Here is a 23,118-nt window from a genome sequence, read left to right on the forward strand (position 1 = left end):
GTTTGACATTTCCAGGTCAGACAGTGCCGCATTAATCCTTTGTTTTGCTAGAGCCACTTGCTGTGCATTTGTACTTTAGTGTAGGTCAGTGGCGACGTATTCACCAAAGACATCAAACGGGTCTTTTCGTTTGATATTCTCCCCTAAATTCCCGATGACAGTAAGGGCTCCTTGGGCAACTTCTTTTGTTTGTTTGCTGTTTGGATTGACTCGGATCAAGTGATGTGTTTGGACAACTCACAGTTTACATATTAGCATCGCTTTTGTCAGCAGAGACATTTTGATCTCCATTGTCGTCTACATTCAGATTTATTGGTGTGCATTCGGATTCATTTATCGAGCCTCCCAACTCCAGTATCCTGTACCCAAGGCGGTTCAGTTAAAAACCATAGTTTAACAAAGCATAGTTGATACACTAGAAAAAAGTTTTATTTTGTTACCAACAATTAAACACATTGTCACTAGTTGTAAACAATTGTAAACATAGTTTAAAGCTACAAATAAATAGGATTTCAATGGATAGGTTTTTATGTATTTATGGAGTTCAAAAATACAGTTTTTTTTCATTTACCATCATCAGAGGCAGAGTGGTTACACATATCAAGTCTGTACAAGCTCCAATAGATTCAGGAAGTGAGTACTTTAATTAAAAGGAATCTTTTAGCATTGTTTTATTTGCTGTTGTGGACTCACAGTACTGTTTTGCGTATGTGTGTGTTGGGTGCCAAAGACGGTTGTTTGATAGTGGAGTGTTTGAACATACGAACCTCAACAAACTTCTTATTGAATCTAGGTTGGGCGTTCCAAATCCTACTCTCCTGCCTGATAAAGCAATGCCCGCACTGTACGTGCTATTAGCGGATGACACGTTTCTCTTGAGACCAAATACGATGAAATCATTTCCAGGGTTACACAACAAGGGCAGTCGCAAAACAGTTTACAACTACCGTCATTGCCGTCGGCGGAGGGTAATATAGAAAACGTATTCGGTGTAATATCGGTAGTGTTCGTAGTACTAAGAAAGCCACTTTACAGCCAGAAAATGCCGAAAAAGTTGTGTTAGCATGCACACACACACGCAATTTTTTACGTAATAGCCAGAAATCTCAGAAATTCTATACTCCACCTGGATCATTTGGCCGTGAAGACACAGCGACAGGAACATTAGAACCGGGGCGATGGAGGGTTGATGGAATGCCCACTGGTACAATGCTGCGATTAAAGAGGATTTCAAAGAGGTCGTCTGATCTATCAAAGGGAATTCGTGAACAATTCACGGCGTACTTCAACAGTGCAGAAGGTGAAGTCACATGGCAGTGAGTAGGCCTACACAAAAGTTTTACAAAGCCATAATATTGTGTGCCTTTTTTAATATTTTCAATAATTTGATGTGAAACATAATAAAAAATAATCATTTTCTATATTTTTCTTACCTCAGGAATACTATCACAGATATTTTGGCCTGCACTTTCATGATAATGAAGAGGAGTTGTAATATCGTTAGAAACACCAAGTGATCGCGAGCAAACCATTTCTTTTTATATGTATCAGCTCCGGAACCACTCTTTGGCTTCTTCACTTCTCGCTTAAACTGAATTGTTAAATTATGAATCATGTTCTTAACTTCCAGTTTTGAAGTATTCATTTCATCAACTATCTCTTGCCAAGCATAATGTTTCTTATTCTTATCTTTATATAAACAACTAGTTTCGTCACAGAGAGCTGGCCTTTCCCTGTATAGTTTCACTGCGCTGTCCTTCGACCAAACAACTTCATCGCTTCCGCCTTCCATCACACCACAACATGAGACTGCAGACAGACTGACACTAGACGGCGCGTGAGTAGTTCAGACAGCTGACTGCAACACCAGCAGGAGAGCTGAGGGCGAATGCGCAGCGAGGAAGAAAGTTTGCAACTTTTTTGTGCACAATTGTTTCAAACAAAGATCAAAGGGAGTGTCAGTAATTTACCGGCAACATAAAACATGGTTAAACATGAGAATTTTGTCTGAAATTCGTTATGTTTGCAACAAATTGACAAGTCGTATTTTTAAAAATTTCAAACTTTTCAAAAATTACCAACTTTTTAGTTGCAAACTGCAATGTAAACGGGCCTTAACACTGCACCTATGCGTCGTAAGAGAGTTAACAATAAAAGAAATTCAGATCTGTGACTTTGCCAACGTCTTAGAGTTTCAGAAGGAATTTTCCCTGCACTTTTTTGATCGGTGTCATTATAAAACCAGATTACATCTTTTGTACATGAAATGTATTCGCAGTTGTGAATACTGACAACCATCAGCTGTGTAATGGATTGACGACAATGAAAAATTGTGGCGAACCGAAACTCGAAGCCTGATTTCCCGCTCATCGCGAGCGGTCGCCTTACAATCTTGACTATCCAATCACCACTCACGGCCACACCCAAACTTCCAGATGTCGTCGACCACGTGACTACAACCTGTACTCGTACCTCCATTATGTCTATTCCCGTAAAGGGAAGACATTTTACTTGGAAGTCGCTTACTCGTGTCGGCGGATAAATTAGATGTTGCAGCGCCTATGTTATTCTGAATTATGACGCAATGCGTGCACGCGTGCATGACCGAAGGAACATTGCATCTTAATTCGGAACATGCGCGTCCGAAGGAACATTCCATCGTGATTTGGAATAATACAGGCACTGCAGTATCACGTATCTACTAGTTTACAAGACACGTAGTCTCCAGTCAGCTTGCATACTTAAATAATAAAGAAATTTTACATTGTTGCGTCTGTGCTACAATGTTCATACTCAAACTATTTTAACAGTGCACACACGAGTGCCATGGTCATGATTTCCACGTTTAATTTGTGTGGCGATGTTCTTGTGTATTATGAGGAGTGTATATCGGTAAGAATGTCCTTTTTTAAAATTTTTCGTACTATGTACTTACTGGTATCCTTTGCTACCATTCTGTCTATCTATCCGGATCCCGCTCCAGCTACTGCCGGGTCTGGGTGCTGACTAGTCCTCTCCATTTGGATCGGTCCTCCCACCACTTTTCTTCCTCCACTTGCTGCCAGTTCACACCTCTCCTTTCCACAGATATTCTCACTCCTATTTTCCACCGTGTTCTTGGGCGCCGTTTAGGTCTTTTCCCATCCATCTTTAGTTCTTCCATAATTTTGGGGAGTCTCTGCCCATGCATCCTCTTAACCTGCCCATACCATCTTGATCACTTTTTTTCGATTTCTTCTCTCATACTTTCTTGTTTAAGGTCCTTTCTAATCTCTACATTCCTTACTCTGTCTATTCTTATTTTTCCCTTAACTGCTCTGAGAAATTTCATTTCTCCTGCTTGCAGTCTGCTCCAGTCCCTTTCTGTCATTGTCCATGTTTCTCCACCATAGGTGACAACAGGGAAGTAATAATTCTTATGCTTTTTCTGAAACTTCCTTATTCCAAATCAGTTGTTTTATTGTTTGGTAGAAATTGCCTCCCTTCTGTAACCTTCTATTAATTTCATAGGTTATTCTTCCATCCCTAGATATTTCACTCCCTAAATAAGTGAAACTTTCTACCACTTTGAGGGGTTCTCCATTCAAGGTAATATTTCCGTTGATCCCTTTCTCTCTTCCAAATACCATTACTTCACTCTTATCTTTATTTATATTTAATCCATACCTGACCGAGCGAGGTGGCGCAGTGGTAGCACACTGGACTCGCATTCGGGAGGACGACGGTTCAATCCCGCGTCCGGCCATCCTGATTTAGGTTTTCCGTGATTTCCCTAATTCGCTCCAGGCAAATGCTGGGATGGTTCCTTTGAAAGGGCACGGCCGACTTCCTTCCCCATCCTTCCCTAATCCGATGAGACCGATGACCTCGCTGTTTGGTCTCTTCCCCCAAACAATCCATCCAATCCAAAGATGGAGAATCCATACCTTTTCATTATTTCCTTCCACGCATCAAGTTGTAACTGTACATCTACCTCTTTATCACCCCATATTACCATTTCATCTTCAAAAATCATCTTTTTGTCTTTTTCTTTTACTATATCTTTAACTGCCCTATTGATTCCCTCCATCACAACATTAAAAAGTGCAGGAGATAGAATACTTCCTTGCTTAAGTCCTTGTCTTATTTCGAAGTATTCAGAGTTCCCCAATGGTGTTCTAATTCTACAATTGTGTCCTCTGTACAATGTCTTTATTACATTAATGTATCCATCTTCTATATCTACCTTCTTCATTTCTTCCCAGTCTTTCCTGTTAACTGAGTCATATGCCTTTTCTATGTCTATAAAAACCATTATCACCCTTTTGTTATACTTCCAACTTTTTTCCATCAGTTGACGGATAGAAAATATCAGGTCGATCGTGCTTTTTCCTTTCCTAAACCCATGCTGTTTTTCACCCAGCTCCTTTTCTATCTTTTCATTTATTCGATTTAGTAAAATTATTTCAAATACCTTTTGCTGTGTGACTCATAAGCGTTATTCCTCTGTATTTTTTACAGAGTCTTTTATTGCCTTTTTTGAAGATGGGAACAATGTCTCCTCTTCTTCAATCGTCAGGTATTGTACTATTTCTCCACACACTTGATAGTACTCTATACACAATTATTTGTGTAAATTATCGCCAGCGGAAAAAAGCGTCTTTCAGAGCACAAAAAAGGCGAAAATGCTCGTGTTTATATAAGACTTTGAACAGTATGTACCAGCTACCTCAACCTCCCTTCCTCAGCACTTTTAAAAATTTTCCCAATAATTTTGGCTTGCTAACGTATTGGCGCTTTTATTAACTTGCATCTCACCTCTCACCTTCACTAGCTCCCCTAACCGTAACTCGCTCGAACACAATAGTCCATCGCTGTAGTCGCTCATAACCACCCACTCTCACTTGCCCATTCTCACTCTCTCTTTCAGTCTAACCTATTGCCATTATATCTTCGTGTCTCTCTGTCACTGTCTCCTGTCTCACAGCAATAGTTTCCTTCGTTTTGTTGTACTACACTGTCTCCTCTGACTGTCACTGTCTTCCTCTTGCTCTCTCTCTCTCTCTCTCTCTCTCTCTCTCTCTCTCTCTCTCTCTCACTGCTACTTTCTCATTCATTCCTTCCCACTGCTGCTGTCTGTTCTCACTGTCACTATTTCTCACTTCCTCGTTGTAATTGTTATATTTGTCTCTCTCATCCATTTCCACTTTCTCTTTTTTCATTATTCCTCTCCCTCTGGCACTGTCTCCTTCATTCTTTTCCTAGCACTGTTCTGTCAATATGAATAATGTTCCATTGCCACTGTGTCCTTCTCTTTCTCTCAGACTACCATTGTCTCCTCCGCTCTTTTATACCACAACCAATGGCTACTACTGTCCAGTATTTTTTACTTTTCTGTCTGTTTCCCAATGCCATTGTCTCCTTCTCTCTCAGGATAAAAACGCACGAATATGTCCCCATGCTAAAATTTTTGAGGAATTTTTAAAGGTGCTGAGGAAGATAGAATGAGGCAGCTGGCAACCCACTTTTCAGTCAGTCTTTCAAACAGTAGCATATTCACGTTTTTTGTGCTCCAATAGGAGAATTTTTCCGCTTTTTCCCTTCTGTTCTCTGCTACAACAGAGCATGTCACTAATACGAAAAGAAGTTTACGGCCAATAAAATTTTAACAGTTTACTTATGTGAAATTGAAACAACGCAAAACTGGTTTTGCACCTGAGACCAAAGTTTTGCATATGCTTCAGTACGACGACATTATAACGGAGACACTTTACAGCATAATTCGCCGTGCTACTTCCCTTTATAAACTACGTTTTCTCCTCACAGCGTATTTTACGTGCATATTTTATGGGTACAAGTAGGGTAACTTTGAGCCCCAATATCTCGGAAACAGAGAAAGGTGTCAAGAAATCTTCATGGTTGTTCGAGATCTGGATCTTGGGAAGATATCGTAAAAAAATCTGCCATTTACTGTGCATAGCAGTCTTCGGATCCAGGTCTCGATTTGATACCCATAATCCAGGTTTTTGGAGTGTTTCTAGAAAACGGATAAAGATTTTTAAAAACGGGAAGATGACACTTCTAGATAAATGCCTAGAGAATATATCGTTAAAATTTGTGCGATTTGTTGCGGTTTGTTAATTAGATATTCGCCGCTGAAAAATGGTGGAAAACGCTTTATACGGTTTTTCTCAGGAACCGCCCATGTAGTATATGGCGGCTTCCTAAGCCGCTTAAGACGCACCGTTGACAAAAACAAAGGCACACAATCGATTTGCGTTTGCGCCATTTGCCTAAATTGGAGGAAGTATTCAAACTTTGACCCTATACTGTAGGATAGTTACAGTAAGGCGATCTTTCTGTTGGGAATACAAATGGTCAATAGTCGAAGGGCTGCCCAAAATACTTAACCCTACTTTTCTATATCACCAATAGTAGCCCGTTTTTATGCGCAGCGTCCTGGAACATATTATAGGGTTGGTGCATATGTTCCTAGCGTTTTTCCATAACTCAACGATTTTTACCCTCCACGCTGCCCTCCAATACTAAATTGGTGATCCCTGGATGCCTCAGAACATGTCCTACAAACCGATCCCTTCTTCTAGTCACGTTGTGCCACAAACTTCTCCCCAATCTTATTCAATACCTCCTAATTAGTTATGTGATGTACCCATCTAATCTTCAGCATTCTTCTGTAACACCACATTTCGAAAGCTTCTATTCTCTTCTTGTCCAAACTATTTATCGTCCATGTTTCACTTCCATACATGGCTACACTCCATACAAATACTTTCAGAAATGACTTCCTGACACTTAAATCAATAATCGATATCAAAAAATTTCTCTTCTTCAGAAACGCTTTCCTTGCCATTGCCAGTCTACATTTTATATCCTCTCTACTTCGACCATCATCAGTTATTTTGCTCCCCAAATAGCAAAACTTATTTACTACTTTAACTGTCTCATTTCCTAATCTAATTCCCTCAGCATCACCCGACTTAATTCGACAACATTCCATTATCCTCGTTTTGCTTTTTTTGATGTTCATCTTATATGCTCCTTGCAAGACACCGTCCACTCCGTTCAACTGCTCTCCCAAGCCCTTTGGTGTCTCTGACAGAATTACAATGTCATCGGCAAACCTCAAAGTTTTTATTACTTCGCCATCGATTTTAATACCTACTCCGAATTTTTCTTTTGTTCCCTTCACTGCTTGCTCAATATAATGATTGAATAACATCGGGGAAAGGCTACAACCCTGTCTCATTCCCTTCCCAACCACTGCTTCCCTTTCATTTCCCTCGACTCTTATAACTGCCATCTGGGTTCTGTACAAATTGTAAGTAGCCTTTCGCTCCCTGTATTTTACCCCTACCACCTTCAGAATTTGAAAGAGAGTATTCCAGTCAACATTGTCAAACGCTTTCTCTAAGTCTACAAATGCTAGAAACGTAGGTTTGCCTTTCCTTAATCTAGCTTCTAAGATAAGTCGTAAGATCAGTATTGCCACACGTGTTCCAATATTTCTACAGAATCCAAACTGATCTTCCCCGAGGCTTCTACTAGTTTTTCCATTCGTCTGTAAAGAATTCGCGTTAGTATTTTGCAGCTGTGACTTATTAAACTGATTGTTCGGTAATTTTCACATCTGTCAACACCTGCTTTCTTTGGGATTGGAATTATTATATTCTTCTTGAAGTCTGAGGGTATTTTGCCTGTCTCATACATCTTGCTCACCAGATGGTAGAGTTTTGTCAGGACTGGCTCTCCCAAGGCTGTCAGTAGTTCTAATGGAATGTTGTCTACTCCTGGGGCCTTGTTTCGACTCAGATCTTTCAGTGCTCTGTCAAACTCTTCACGCAGTATCATATCTCTCATTTCATCTTCATCTACATCCTCTTCCATTTCCATAATATTGTCCTCAAGTACATCGCCCTTGTATAGACCCTCTATATACTCCTTCCACCTTTCTGCTTTCCCTTCTTTGCTTAGAACTGGGTATCCATCTGAGATCTTGATATTCATACAAGTGGTTCTCTTTTCTCCAAAGGTCTCTTTAATTTTCCTGTAGGTAGTATCTATCTTACCCCTAGTGAGATAAGCCTCTACATCCTTACGTTTGTCCTCTAGCCATCCCTGCTTAGCCATTTTGCACTTCCTGTCAATCTCATTTTTGAGACGTTTGTATTCCTTTTTGCCTGCTTCATTTACTGCATTTTTATATTTTCTCCTTTCATCAATGATATATTCACTATTAACAACAGTCTGCCAACGCTGGGGTAACTTTTCGATCTCGCGATTGTAGAAATCGCTTTTGAGGCGAAGAACTCGTCGAGGAACGTTCGGAGCACATTTTCGTCCGGAACGGAAGTTCCTTGAAGATTAGTCGATAGAGAAAGGAAAAGTTGAAAATCTTGAGGACACAAGAACAGGTGAATATGGTGGGTGCGGAACGTCGTCCCAACCCAAATTTTTTTTCTCAGTCTAGAAGAATAGAGGCCGGCGTTATACTGGAGTAGAATCATGTCACGCAGGCTTCATCATCGACGTTCTTGGACTGCATCTACAAGATGTCTCAATTGTTGACAATAAATGTCAATGGTGATGGTTACAGTTCGGGGAAGCAAATCGTACACCACACCGTCGCTCTTCCACCAGATGCATAACATTGTTTTGTGGATGCGCTCCTTTGTATGGGGAATTGTTACTTTGTTTGGGCTCAACCATTCGTTTCTTTTCCTTATGCTGGCATAGAGACACATTTTATCGTCGCCTTTAAAGATGCAGTATAGAAAAGATCCGTGTTGTTCACGAGCCAATTAATGACGAGCAAGGAGAGATGCACATATTGCTCAAAATGGCTCAAATGGCTCTAAGCACTATTGGACTTAACATCTGAGGTCATCGGTCCACTAGACTTAGATCTACTTAAACCTAACTAACCTAAGGACATCACACACATCCATGCCCGAGGCAGGATTCGAAACTGCGACCGTAGCAGCAGCGCGGTTCTGGACTGAAGCGCCTAGAACCGCTCGTCCACAGCGGCCGGCTCACATGTGGCCACCTGCTGATTTTTGGGATTTTGGCTTAGAACAAACGCAACACATACACTCGATATCTGAACCTTCACCACTGCATGCAAATGTGGCACGACGGTGGAATGATCATAGTTCATCACATTTGTCAGTTCTCCAGTACACTGACGTGGATCATTGTGGATTAAAGTCTTTGAACGATATTCATCAAACCGTGAAGGTCTTCCTGAATGTGGATAGTCACTAATGTCGAACGATCCTCCTTAAAACGAGAAAACCATTTTCTTCACGTGATCAGTCCAATGGCACTATCCCCACACACAGCGCAAATGTCCCTGGCTGCCTCCCGCCGCTGTGACCCCTCTACTAAATGTATAATTTGTCGAAATGTTTCGATTTCTCCACTTGACACTCCATGTCTAGCGTCCACAGCTCCGCTCACTATCTCCAGATGACAATATTTAAGCTCAAATAGCAACAGTGAACTGCAAATAAACAATGTCAATCGATAAATAAACAGATACCAACCGGAAAACCAATGTGCAAAACAAAAGCGGTACGGACTTATGCAGCAACCTACTATTAGTAGTGCATGCTGTCGCATGTGTATCGATTGTGTCTTGCCGTAAGTCAGGCCTTACGCTAATCATAGAAGCAAACCCCATTAACTTCAGTATTCAGGGTGTAAACGATGACTGTTTCCGCGTACGACAGTGGCGCAGAGGAAGTTGAGACGAAAAATTTGATACCAGATAGTTGTGGTCCATTAAGACGGTATACACAAATCGGCCTACAAAAACCACGTAAGCTACAACGCATGCGCGCAGCGCGAGTTGAATATCCTTTCTCCCTCTTATTTCACGGGCTTTCGTTAACATTATGTAGTTAACCTTTCCTGTGAGGGCAATGAAAGACTAAAAGACTTTTGAACACGTTATGCAAAAACTAACAATGTTTCCAATTTGATCTGAACTAAACCCTTACAGTTTTACCGTTTGTAAGAGCACGGTTACGGCTGTGACGTGAGAGGGCGAGATGAATTCTAAAATCTTTGGCGGCGCACTTGAGCTGCTGATTAGATGGTCTTTTCAGGCCTGTTTGATACTGTTTCCAGGCTTGATCGACCCTAGGTGTCCTGTGTCAAACTGTTCGTCTCGACCTCCCTGCACCACATTGGTACGTTGCACATAGTTATCGCTTCAACCCCATACATATTCTTCTCTCAGCAAGAAATTTTGCGAAATTATTTGATTTTACTTCTCAACAGAAGATCGCATAACTTATATCAATACCGTTTTCAACTTTTAGAATGCCACCATCACATGTATTAAATTTTTAAAACATTTGTGATTTAAAAAACTACTAGATTTATATTATCCTTTGTAAACTGTAGGCTTCGGTTGCAACAATCAGAGGGCAGTATAAGTGCTTCTCCCGCCCTGTTGTGTTGTACTTTGAAAAGAGTTACTACGTAACATATTCAAGTTCATATAGATCCAAGTTCATATAGATAGTTTGATTTTATAATTTAGTTTCTTAGTATTTTCTTTTCTCGCTTTTGCTTTCTTTTTAAACAGAGCATCTGATAATAGCTTGCTAATGAGTCAAGATCAAATATGAAATCTTGAGGTTGAAAAGTTATTGTATTTGTTAATTTTATTTATTTTATTTGTTGTTTTTATTTACTTATTTATTTTATCGTAATTTCTTTTACAAGAGGGTCGCCATGCTCCCGCAAGGCAGAATGCCTACTCTGCATCTAAGTTTTCTTTACTGTACACTAGTATTGTATTTTTGGTGGAAGCGAGTTTAACCTACGCTCTACACGAAGTAAGTTATCGTAAACTCTCACAGCTGGTCCGCATACCGCATGGTCGCGTTTTCTTGGCAACGGAATGAGCTGATTAAACCGCCGGGGTGTTATGGACGATATTCCCTAACAGCAACAAACGAAATCACTAAAACCAAAATTTTAGGATATCTAGATACCTTTCAGTTCGGTGATACCAGCACTGTTTGATTTTTTTTTTCTGTTCTGTTCATATGCTGCATGATTCTAGTATAGGGTAGTGGTTATGTCTAAATCACTGCGGTTAATACTAGTGTGTCGACGAATCTCTGTTAGTCTTTCATGACTGTAATTAAAAAAACAAAACAAAACAAAAACAGGTGATCCACAGTCATAACCCTCGACCTCTACACCAGTATGGTTCAAATGGCTCTGAGCACTATGTGACTTAACAGCGGTTGTCATCAGTCCCCTAGAACTTAGAACTACTTAAACCTAACTAACCTAAGGACACCACACACATCCATGCCCGAGACAGGATTCGAACCTGCGACCGTAGCAGTCGCGCGGTTCCGGACTGAGCGCCTAGAACCGCTAGACCACCGCGGCCGGCCTACACCAGTATGTTAATGAGAAAGTACCTCACGTGAGCCAGCACCGTTTTGATACAGAACTGATATGATCCAGGAAATGTTCAGATTTGTTATATATTCGGATGTGTGAGACATCAAACTAATGATACAGTAGTAATGATACCGAGACGATTTAAAATTCTTGGGCTGTGGTCTGGACATTGATTACAACCAATCACATGGTATCACTACAAGTGTAGTATTTCACTGAATAATGATGTTCACGTGTTGAGACTAGTATATTCCCATTGTTTCTTCTGGATAAATACCATCTGGACGTGTGACTTTACCCTCACACACACACACACACACACACACACACACACACAGGAATATTTCTCACATATTGGTACTATTAGTAATGTAAATATTTTTTATGAATTACCTCATATTTCCTGGAACAAGTCCGTCAAAAATTCATAGCCTGTTTAGGTTTCTGGCCAAATATTTTATTTCTTTGCGTGTGTCTGGGACGTTTGTTTCAGTGATGATAATTATTACATCAGTTTTCAGGCATGAAACTGAACTGCCTAATCTGTGCGCATTCAATTCCAGCCTGCTTAATAGTTTTCTCTTCCACAGTGCATGATCAGTGTCAGGAAGAGATGGCAGAATAATTATACCGCACATAATGCGACGTTCTGGTCCGCCTGGTACGATTTATGACGTCTCTGTGCCAACGTAGAACCATAACGTATCTGCTTCAAGAATGAGCGAATGACCGGGCGTGAAACGGCGCTTTCAACCAGATATGGTTCAAGTGGTTGAAGGCCCGTTCACACTGTGGTTTCCAGATTTACGGTTGGCTTTCCGCAGTTTGCTCAGCGCTACTGAGAATACTTAATTTTCAAGAAAAGTGATTGTAATTCGCCTAAGTTTCGAAGTGCTGAGAATTGGTGGGTGGTCCTTAGCTCGAGATTCGTTGCTGTGCTCCCATTAGAGAGTATGCAACATGTGCTCAACTCCTGGTTGCAAGGACAGACAAGTGTGCAACGCCGACCTGTGTCGGTCTACTGCGACAACGACAGTAAATGTCTCAGATTTCGTAGGTATGGTTGTCTCATCTTGTAGGGGTAACTATGATATCATCGATGTAATTCGTGTAACGTGATGTATCACGCAGAAACTAATGTAGAAATTAATTGAGTTTTTGTCTCTGCTGGACAGAACATGACAATATTATTAAATAGGAAACATTTTCCTAATGTGCAAAACATATATTTCATCACGAACCGGATTTCGGATTATTTGACTGGTGGCAACTGAATGTCGCAAGAGCAGATATAATGACGCGCGTCTTACACAAATATTTCTGACGCATAAGATAAATACAATTATGAGGTACAGAGTAAAATGGGAAATGTTATTAATTTATGTTACGCAGGAACTGGTAATTATAGGAAAAAATTGAGAATTTTTTTTTATTATGCGGAAGTCGTTACAATTAACAGAAGATGAAAGATAAAATTGAATTTACTTTTGAAATCTAAAGTTTGCATATTGAAATGTAATTGAACATAGAGAAAAGAAGTGTGTGTTTGGTTGTTTCAAACTAAGCTCCCAGCACCCACAAAGCTTCAAATGCATCTGTTTTGCGTTCTATGGTGCGTCGCTCCGTATCATTTCCGTTATCAGTATCTGCCTCTCCGAGCCGAATTACGGACTATCAAACTTGTCTTTTTCAGTGATGCCAAAGCTGTGACCTGATTAATAATATTCTAAGAAAAAGGAAAATGTCTGAAATTCCTCCGCTTGTGTACGCTGGCAACACAAACAAGTCAGTAGTTACAACAAATTGTGCATTAGTCCACATGTTGACAAAATTTCGAACAGCCTTGCAAAAAGATTAAAGTGTCACAGTTACAGATCTGTGTTTTATAATATCAGCGCAGCTATATATTAATTAATATTAAAGACAAAGTGAAACTTTTGGCGCCAGAGTGGCTCTATACAACCACCCGCAAGCTCTGTGGAAAAGTATTTGTTGGTCAGTCAGAGAAGCCGCACAGATTCAACCTTTGCAGAACCTTTTTTAACAGGAAACTATCCATGCGAAGTAGATTGTGACGCTTTACATACTGTTGAAAGAACAATGATGAAATACTTGAAATTAATAAGCAAATGAGTCAAAATGTCAGGGAATTGTTAAATGACCAAACGCGATTTCCTGTTTCCCCTTCTATTAAATTAAGTTTCTGTTAAGCAAACTTTAGATGAAACAGTAAATTCAGTTTTGTTTTTCACTGTTATTTTGCGTTACATAAGAAAGTAATACCTTGCACTGGAACCACTGAATGATATGTTTTTTTAATTAATGTTATTATCTTTTGCAGGAAACTATACAGCTGCTTAGGCTAGTGAGTACCATCGAAATTTTAAAAAAGTGCTTTTGTACATACAGAAAATTAAAAATTCAGCTTTTGGTATGTCGTGCCCTCCGTATCGATATATCTGTGTAAGTTGCTCGTCATTGAATCTTTGGTTGCGACAATCATTTGTCACAAACGATGGCGTAAGGAGACAAAAGCCGGTTCGCGATTAAATAGTCGTATTTTCAGAACGTCAGGAAAGTGTATGCTATATACTACTGGTACAGAACTCACTGCAAAATTACCGACACACTGGTAACGCGGAAAACAGCCAAAATACTGGTTCAAATCCAACGGAGTGTCGATTACCATGGCGTCGTGCGACTCTAAAACAGGAGGCGCCTGAAAATACGCTACCGCTAGACTGTTTTCTGATGAGCAGTGGCTGCATACTACGCATGGAAAAAAGTTCCTCGGAGCGTGTCGAGGCCTATTTACCTAAGACGGATTGCCAGTGGACCTTGAAATGGAGGTCTTTTTACGCGACGCAACGATGCGGGCAGTCCAGGTACCGGATGAAATACTTCATACTACCTGTACTTTGACCAAGCAACTGTGTTCTTTAAGACCGACATTTTTATTTTAGGTACAAGTTTTTTGCTGCACTGTTTATGTATTTACTCGTAATAATACAAGTCACAGGAAGAGCTCGTTTCGGTATTTTGCCGTTATCAACGTCGTGTAACTTCTATCGCTACGAGTAAATGAATGCAGCAAAAATTTGTATTTAAAATAAAATATGTCGCTCTTCGAGCTCATGCAAGCTGCGGGCCCACAATAAAGGAAAGGAAACTGAGTTCCTTAATAAACGGAATCTTAATGGTGAACGGTACTGGTTTTAGGAAGGCTGTGGGCGGCATTGGATTGAAGACGCAGTGTCTGCTGAAATACTTTTTCGCATCTTTGCTGAAATAGGAAAGGAAACCCCGTGCATAGATAATTCAGTTAGTTAATAGACGACGTCCAATTAAATCAGAGATTCTTGCATTAGCATCTATATGCATACACTACAAACCACTATGAGGTGCATGGTGGAGGGTATTTCCTGTTGTATCACTATTACAATTGTTCCCGTTCGATTCGCTTATGGAGCGAGAAACTAATACCTGCTAAGGTACCCCTGTGCGCGACGTAATTAGTCTACTCTTGACTTGGTCGTCTCTACGGGAGCGAAGGTACCCCTGTGCGCGACGTAATTAGTATACTCTTGACTTGGTCGTCTCTACGGGAGCGATATTCACAGGACTGTAGTATATTCCCGATTTATCACTTAATACTGGTTCTTGAAACTCTGGAGGCAGGGTTTCGCAGGACAATTGTCTGCCTTCAAACGTCTGTCGGTTAAGGTAGCTCAGCATTTCCATGTTGCCTCTTCCATAAGTCAAACAAGCCTTTGACCATTCTTAGTAAACTTTTTATGGTCCTCATTGGACTGCTTGATACGGGTCCCACACACATCTTAGCGGTATTTTATGACTGATCGCACGAGGTATTTTGTAAGATGTTTCCTTTGTATACTGATTGCGTTTTCCTAGTATTTTGTCAATGAACCGAAATCTGTCGCCTGCTTTACTTACGATTGCGCTTAACATCGTAGTGTGTATAGACATAGTCTTAGTAAATTCTTGTTGACGGGATGTTGTTTAAGATGAACAGCTGCATCGATTCGGTGAGCACGAGGCAGAGGAGCAACGTGTAGCACGTCCTTGTCGTTAGATACATTACGTTGTTGCGTACATTTACAATCACTTTCTGCAACACGTTAATGACGAACAGACTACTTTCAAGCCTGAGTTGAAAGTCTTCTTCTTGGCGAGCTCTTTTCTTTATACAAGGATACGTGAGGTTCATTTATGTACGATTGTTACTGAGGTGGATAGTATTTAGGGTGTGCAGTTTTTGCAATGCGTACTCAAATCTGTCGTCTAGTCCAACTGCTCTGATTGGCGTTTTTCTCAGTTTTCCCAAATTATTGAATGTCTAGTAGAGTCCTAACAAGATGATATTGCATTCACCTTCCCAATTACATATACGGTAGTAGTGACTGAGTCTAACGATAATAATATTACTATTCAACGTCTTATTACTACTCATTTAATATACTCACATGTTCCATCTTTCAGTGGTCCCAGAAAATGAGACGTAAAACATGTTGTTAAATAAAAGCAAAGTCCTGTTTTTTTCACACTGCTTTGCACACCGACACGTTGGCTGCCGCATATATTAATGTGGACGTTATAATCCATAAACGCCACCAGAAGATAGCAGACCACGAACATAGACACACACGTTGATACACACAAGAATGGTAACGATGGGCGCGAAGACACGATCATTTCACTACTAGAAATTCCCTTAATAAACCTGATAACATACTCGATTTCATCAGGGATGTTATTACACATAATTCTATAAACAATTGGAACCATTAGTCAGTCAATTAGTAACAAAGGGGAAGGTATGAAAAGAAGTCCGTGATTTATACAGCGTATAAGGGCAAATATTTTAATATTTGGTATCTTAATATTTATACACAACAGTGTGTACTTTGTTCTTTTTTTCTGCTTCCAACAGTCTTCCCTCAGGCACGCCACAAACTTTCCGACCTGATGTTGTCTATATGGCTGTACCTGGACCGAGAAGTGAACAACGGCTGGCAGTATAGACTAACCATTATCTGTCCCCGTGTCCACATTTCAACACCTGACCCAAGGACGTAACCAGGATTTTGTCAAAAGCAGGGGGGCGGTGGGGTTCGATTTGTTAAAGAGGACCTAATTTGTTTATTTGCTTATGGGAAGCCTTCGTACAAATAATATTTGGTCTATAGAATTAAGAAGAAAGGCTTTCTTAAAAAGGTGTAATATATATTCTTAAATATCAATGCATAATTAAATATTTCTTTGTTTGGCAATATGACTTCACTCTATTGCCGAACCAATTAAAATTCAAATATAGCGTATTACCTCTTTGCTAACAAAACACAGCTCAGTCTTATAATTTTCACTATATCAGAACAGAAGAATCTTAACGCTGGGTTGAATAATTTGTTAAGTTAAAGTTTAACTTAAACGGGTTCAAATCTCTTTGACAACAGCCTTCTAAAATTTTGTATTTAAATTTACAGCGCATCTTAAACAAAGTCAGAATTTCTTCAGCACATCACAGCATCCAATGTCCGTCAATTCAAACTCAAATTTTATTAAAATATCTTTCATTTCAATAAATTCTTAAGTTTCTTTAAGTGATCGAGGACTCTCTTTAAAATTATTGTTTCAGTAGTCAACTTGAAACTATAGTCATTAAATTTATTTATAAAACAAAAAGAGTACACAAATGCTAGGAGCTACAGTTTTGAGATCTTAACACTGCCTCTCGTTTAATTTCAGCTAGATTTGTAATTTATACGATCTCATAAATGATTTTGTGTTTATCCCTGGTAATATGATAGTTCAGTCTTTGATGCCAGCGAACTCCTCTGCAATGTGAAACATACGATGTGGTTTACATGACGTTTATTTACAAGTACGTTAGAGTTGTGACGATTGGTCTCGCTGTTCCAATGGTATTACGAATAAGATATTTCACAGTAGACTATCGTTCTTGTAGTAAAACTTGAAGACATGATATATCGCAGTTCCAAAGGTGAACCATCTTTAAGTACAGATACTATTACAAAATGACGACCACTAGCCGCCTTCCAATGTAAATATGGCTTTTAGTGCCGGGAAATTCCGAAGAGATGTTCGACCTTTGATGCATCTCCTTTTATTTCAGCAGAGAGGCTGCATCTTTAAGAGAACTACAGTCTGCCAGGAAAACAATGAATGCAGAAGGGGCTGGCTGTGGCCTATAGTACGAGACCGACTCCGGCATTTGCCTAAACTGAAAATAGGAAACCACATAAAACCATTTTTAAGGTTGCCAGCGAACGGATTCGAACCGTCTCGGCGCCTAAATCGAGGAATTGCTGACTCACTGCCTCAAGGGAGCAGAGCTACACCGGTCAGTAGAGAATTCGGAAAAACTGGTTGTTATGCGTTGTTTTCAAAGAAAACAAAATGCATCACAACGAGAGATGGAATCCTGAGATTGCATGTTTTTCCTTTAGTTGTGCATGTTTAGTCATTTGATAGTGCACGAATGCGAGCATATTTTAATATGTAATTGTGCAGGAAATTTATGGCTCTAGTTATTACAGTATTAAGAGACCGTAAACGTATTTTGGAAGAAAGGGGAGATGGGAGGGAATGCAGGGCGCAGTCGGCTCCGACAAATTCATGCAGCCTTCTGAGAAAATCCACAAACTCCTTCCATCATTCCATATCGGAATTGGTTTTCACAACCAATTTCCATCCGGTTGGTTAGATGGAGGGATATTTTCCTGCTTTGGCTAGTAGTGATACTACTGAGCAAATTTTTTAAAGAAATGCGACCATCGTCGTTAGGGCGGTATTTTTGTTGATCAACGCGATTTTTGGGCGACATACGCAAAGCCAGGTGTATTTTTATTCACTGGTTTTAATTTTGATTGTTTGTAATTATGTTTACCGTTCCTATGACTTGTGAAATATTGCAATCCCAGAGACCTACCTGTCTCCAAATAACGACTCCTGCGCTAAAATTAAAGTGCTGTGGATAGGTAATGAAGCTTTTACAGTAGTGCATACATGTTTTTAATTTACCTCATCGCTAATGGAAGAATCAGATTCGATTTTCCACGTCTTTATTATTACAAACTTTATCAAAAATTAGAAACTATCAGCCGGCCGGTGTGGCCGAGCGGTTCTAGGCGCTTCAGTCGGGAACCACGCGACTGCTGCGGTCGCAGGTTCGAATCTTGCCTCGGGCATGGATATGTGTGATGTCCGTAGGTTAGTTAGATTTAAGTAGTTCTAAGTTCTAGGGGACTGATGACCGCCAATGTGAGTCCCATAGTGCTCAGAGCCATTTTGAACCATTAGAAACTATCAGAACAGCAGATAGCACAAAAACAATAAACGACAACATTTATTACATTAAATTCAACCTCAAGTAAGGCCTGAACTGATTAACAAAACAACAACTTAATTCAGATAAGGCCAACAGTGTGCAATAGTTGGTCTTCGATAAAGTATGGGTTGTTGTAGATATATCGATAGCTTAAATACATCGATGGTCTTGTTGACTATCGTTAGTGTATATCTTTTTTCCGTCATATGACTGAAAATCAGAATACAAGGGGCGATCAAAAAGTTTCCAACAGAAGACTGTACAGTCCAGAATCGATGTACTAACTGTGGTGTCACCGCCAGACACCATACTTGCTAGGTGGTAGCCTTTAAATCGGCCGCGGTCCGTTAGTAGGCCTATACGTCGGACCCGCGTGTCGCCACTATCAGTGATTGCAGACCGAGCGCCGCAACACGTCAGGTCTAGTCTAGAGAGACTCCCTAGCACTCGCCCCAGTTGTACAGCCGACTTTGCTAGCGATGGTTCTCTGCCTACATACGCACTCATTTGCAGAGACGACAGTTTAGCATAGCCTTCAGCTACGTCATTTGCTACGACCTAGCAAGGCGCCATATTCAATTACTATAATTACTGTGTATTCTGAATAGATAATATTGTGAATCATGTACCGTCAAGAGCTACGTTCATCATTAATGGATTAAAGTTAAGTATCAAACTAATTACGTCCGCTTTCTGAATTCTCATTCCTTGTCATGTTCCAGACCTCACGACAGTATAGTTCTTCCCTCCTCACGCCAGCCTGCGTGAGCTAAAACGAGTGCATTTCGGCCGCCACTCGTAACACGGTGTTAGCTCTTCTGCTAACACAAAATTAACCATGCAAAATCGCCGTGAGCATTGAGGCAATCACTCCACAGACGCACCAGGTTAAGAACACCAGTTTGGTAATACATCGCGTCTTGCTGCGTCAAGAAACCCGTAACTGCCTGCTGACGTCCTCGTTCGAGGGTAATCGATCACCGTTTAAGCTCTTTTTTAAGGCACGAAAGGCGTGAATATGGCACGGGGAGAGATCACGACTATGGGGCGAATGCTCGAGTGTCTCCCACTTGACTTGCCGTAACTTTTGTGTTACGACATTTGCGATATGGGGACGTGCGTTGTCGTGAAGCAGCGGCACCCCTTGGCGCACAATTTCACGATGGTTTCCATCATACTTGGTGCTCCACACACATTCTTCATTCCCCGATGGACGTCTACCTGTGTTTACCCTTCGGCAGCAAGTAAAGAATAACATCGGAACTTGTATACCCTCATCAGAGTCGCGCTACATTGCATGTACGCAGAAACGCCTTCAAACTGAAACTTCTGACCGCCCTTTACACCTTTCAGTTTCACTACAGGACAATTAGGTCGTGTGTGATTTCATTTAAGTGATAGAGGGGTGGATGCCCTGGACCTGCCCCCTTCCCCCCTTTGACTTCGTCCTTCCCTAACCTGCTGCCCAGGGGAAAATAAGCATTAACAGCTTTCTCTCGCCATATGCACTTGGAAGTACCATCCAACCTAAAAACTTACAACCTGTAATAGCTATAATTATTAGTCTGCGAATGATGTAAATACTGATACAGTGTTGTTCAGTACACCGTTCTCGGTCACCAATAGAAATATGTGCACTTATACCCATTACACCCAGTGTAAATTATGATAATGATTAGCATTCATTTGTCCACCACCAATTTTACTATCATCCATTCGAAATGAGGATCGTTGAAAGGTCTGAACATTACAAGTTGACAAATGAAAACCATGACTAGAACACTATTTGCTCCCTTCCGCCACACATTCAAACTAAATATACAGATGGACGATCGCCAAAGCAGGTGGCCTTTAATTGCGTACGCAGACACTTAGCAATTGAAGGAAGGTGGACTAGAGTTTCACGTAGCGTCTACGAAGGGGTAATTAGAGCCGGATCACAAGCTCGAGCTAGAGAAACGTGAGGAAGCAACTAACCAGGCACTTGCCCCAAAACTATCTAGGGATACCACGAAAAACTGAAATCTAGATTGCCAGGGCGATATTTGAACTGTCGTCCTCCACAGTCGGAGTGCAACGGGTCACAACAACGCCATCTCGCTCTGCACTTCATTTAACGGCTCTTCAGTCATTAGCTGACCTTATCCACTCAGGAAAAGGTGTAGCTGGGTATACATGTATTATATCAACACAAAACAGTCGATGGTCCCTGCATTATTAAGAACTGTTTGTCAGGCGCATCAGTGCACGATGTATGTCTTTATGCTGTGACAAGTGTCATGACAACCGATCGTGTCAATAAGAGAAGAATGTAGCGACACGAAAAATGTATCGGTAGTTGTTGGTATCGAGTAGTGTCATTTAGTAATGGTTTATCACATTTTTATTACTTATCGAAAATTTTGGACGCGTGCCTCATCAGTTCCAACATTTTCAACAATTGACAGCACGACCACCAACAGGCCAACAATTGAACGCACTGTATGCCGCAATATCCTCCTTGTTTAATCCAGGATTAAAAAAGTATACATTTTAAGGATTTTAAAGGAAAGAAGACTTGGGTTTAACGTCTAGTCGACGAGGAGGCCATTTAAGGTGAATCACAAGCTCGAGCTAGGAAACATCTGCGCGTTTACTTTGAATGTGTTGCTGGAGGGAGCAATTAAAGCTCCAGCCACGTTTTTAGTTTGCTAATATACTAAGTTTAGGCCTTTTAACAATACTCATTTCGAATTATTTCAGTGTAGATGATGATAAAATTGGCGCTGGACCCCTGAATACTAGTCATCATAATACTTTCTATAATCGTGGGTTGCTTTTCACGTATTTCCCTTTTGATACAAAATAAATAAGGAAGGTGCAAAAAAAAAAAGACCACGCAGTTGCCTCTTCGGAACCTGCTTTGACTGATCAGTAACATGAATCGAGCCCTAATTTGACAACACGTGTGGCACCTCTTTTGAACAATCTTTTAAAGCACTGGGTAGACATCAAAATTTTATCCCCCCCCCCCCCCCCCCAGTTGTGTAATTTAGCCAACGAGTATCTGTCAGTTCCAATTACGTCAGTACACGCCGAACGTTTATTTTCAAGGTCAGGCAGCACGTTGTCAAAGTCACGTAACAGTCAGTGAAACGACTGGATAAAATATTGTTTTTGAATGACAGCGTGGACAAAGAAAGGCAGATTTAGATAAGATCTAATTTATTTACTTTTGGTTACTATTCAGCTGTTATCTTGATAGTCTATTCTGTAATGTCACAGTTCAAGTTACACATTTTTTTAAAGTTGCCTTCTGTAACGAAAAAAAGCATTGCTTAATTTAACGCTGACATTATTCTATTTAAAACGTGAAAGTCATCTTTTCCTCTCTATTAAGAACACACTTGTATGTGAATTTTAAAATCAGACCTGGAGAGACTGGAGCCGCTAGAAAGTGTTTACTTTAGTCTTTTTATCAGCGCTAAATGTCGATACTTTCCTTCCGAAACTACTCATCAGTTATTAAAAGCATCGGTAATTTTCGTTCGATATCGTGTCCTTAGATGAATTTGTTTACCCATGCCTTCTACTAGCGCTTGAAAATATCGTTTACGGGGTCAGGCACCAAGAAACAAACTCATGCTGTAACTGTGTGTACTTCACAAATATGTTAATGGTGGTCACTTCAGAGGCAAGAACAGTTTCGATCTACACACCAAAGCTGTTGTTCCTGCCACATCGGAACTCTGCAAACCACTATGAAGTGTACAGCGAAGGGTACTTCCATTCTACTTGTTACTAAGGCACTTTTCCCATTCCATTCACGCAGGGAGCACAGGAAGAATGACAGTTTAAATGCTCCTATGTGCACTATGATTAATCTAATCTTGTGCTCTCGATCCCTACGGGACGATACGTAGGGGCTTATACACTCCTGGAAATGGAAAAAAGAACACATTGACACCGGTGTGTCAGACCCACCATACTTGCTCCGGACACTGCGAGAGGGCTGTACAAGCAATGATCACACGCACGGCACAGCGGACACACCAGGAACCGCGGTGTTGGCCGTCGAATGGCGCTAGCTGCGCAGCATTTGTGCACCGCCGCCGTCAGTGTCAGCCAGTTTGCCGTGGCATACGGAGCTCCATCGCAGTCTTTAACACTGGTAGCATGCCGCGACAGCGTGGACGTGAACCGTATGTGCAGTTGACGGACTTTGAGCGAGGTCGTATAGTGGGCATGCGGGAGGCCGGGTGGACGTACCGCCGAATTGCTCAACACGTGGGGCGTGAGGTCTCCACAGTACATCGATGTTGTCGCCAGTGGTCGGCGGA

At 40.8% G+C, this 23,118-nt stretch overlaps 1 protein-coding gene across 1 annotated transcript in view; it reads right to left on the minus strand.

The window, feature by feature from the left end:
* Positions 1–1,251: 1,251 nt before the first annotated feature.
* The window catches only part of LOC124803174 (formin-like protein 20), a 182,708-nt gene continuing 160,841 nt past the window's right edge, over positions 1,252–23,118 (minus strand). Inside the window, exon 4 of the mRNA XM_047264357.1 lies at positions 1,252–1,326. Within this exon, the coding sequence (XP_047120313.1) occupies positions 1,252–1,326 (75 nt within the window). The remainder of the gene's footprint in view (positions 1,327–23,118) is intronic.

This window comes from Schistocerca piceifrons, chromosome 6 (genome assembly GCF_021461385.2).
Source record: "Schistocerca piceifrons isolate TAMUIC-IGC-003096 chromosome 6, iqSchPice1.1, whole genome shotgun sequence".
NCBI classification, from domain to species: Eukaryota; Metazoa; Arthropoda; class Insecta; order Orthoptera; family Acrididae; genus Schistocerca; species Schistocerca piceifrons.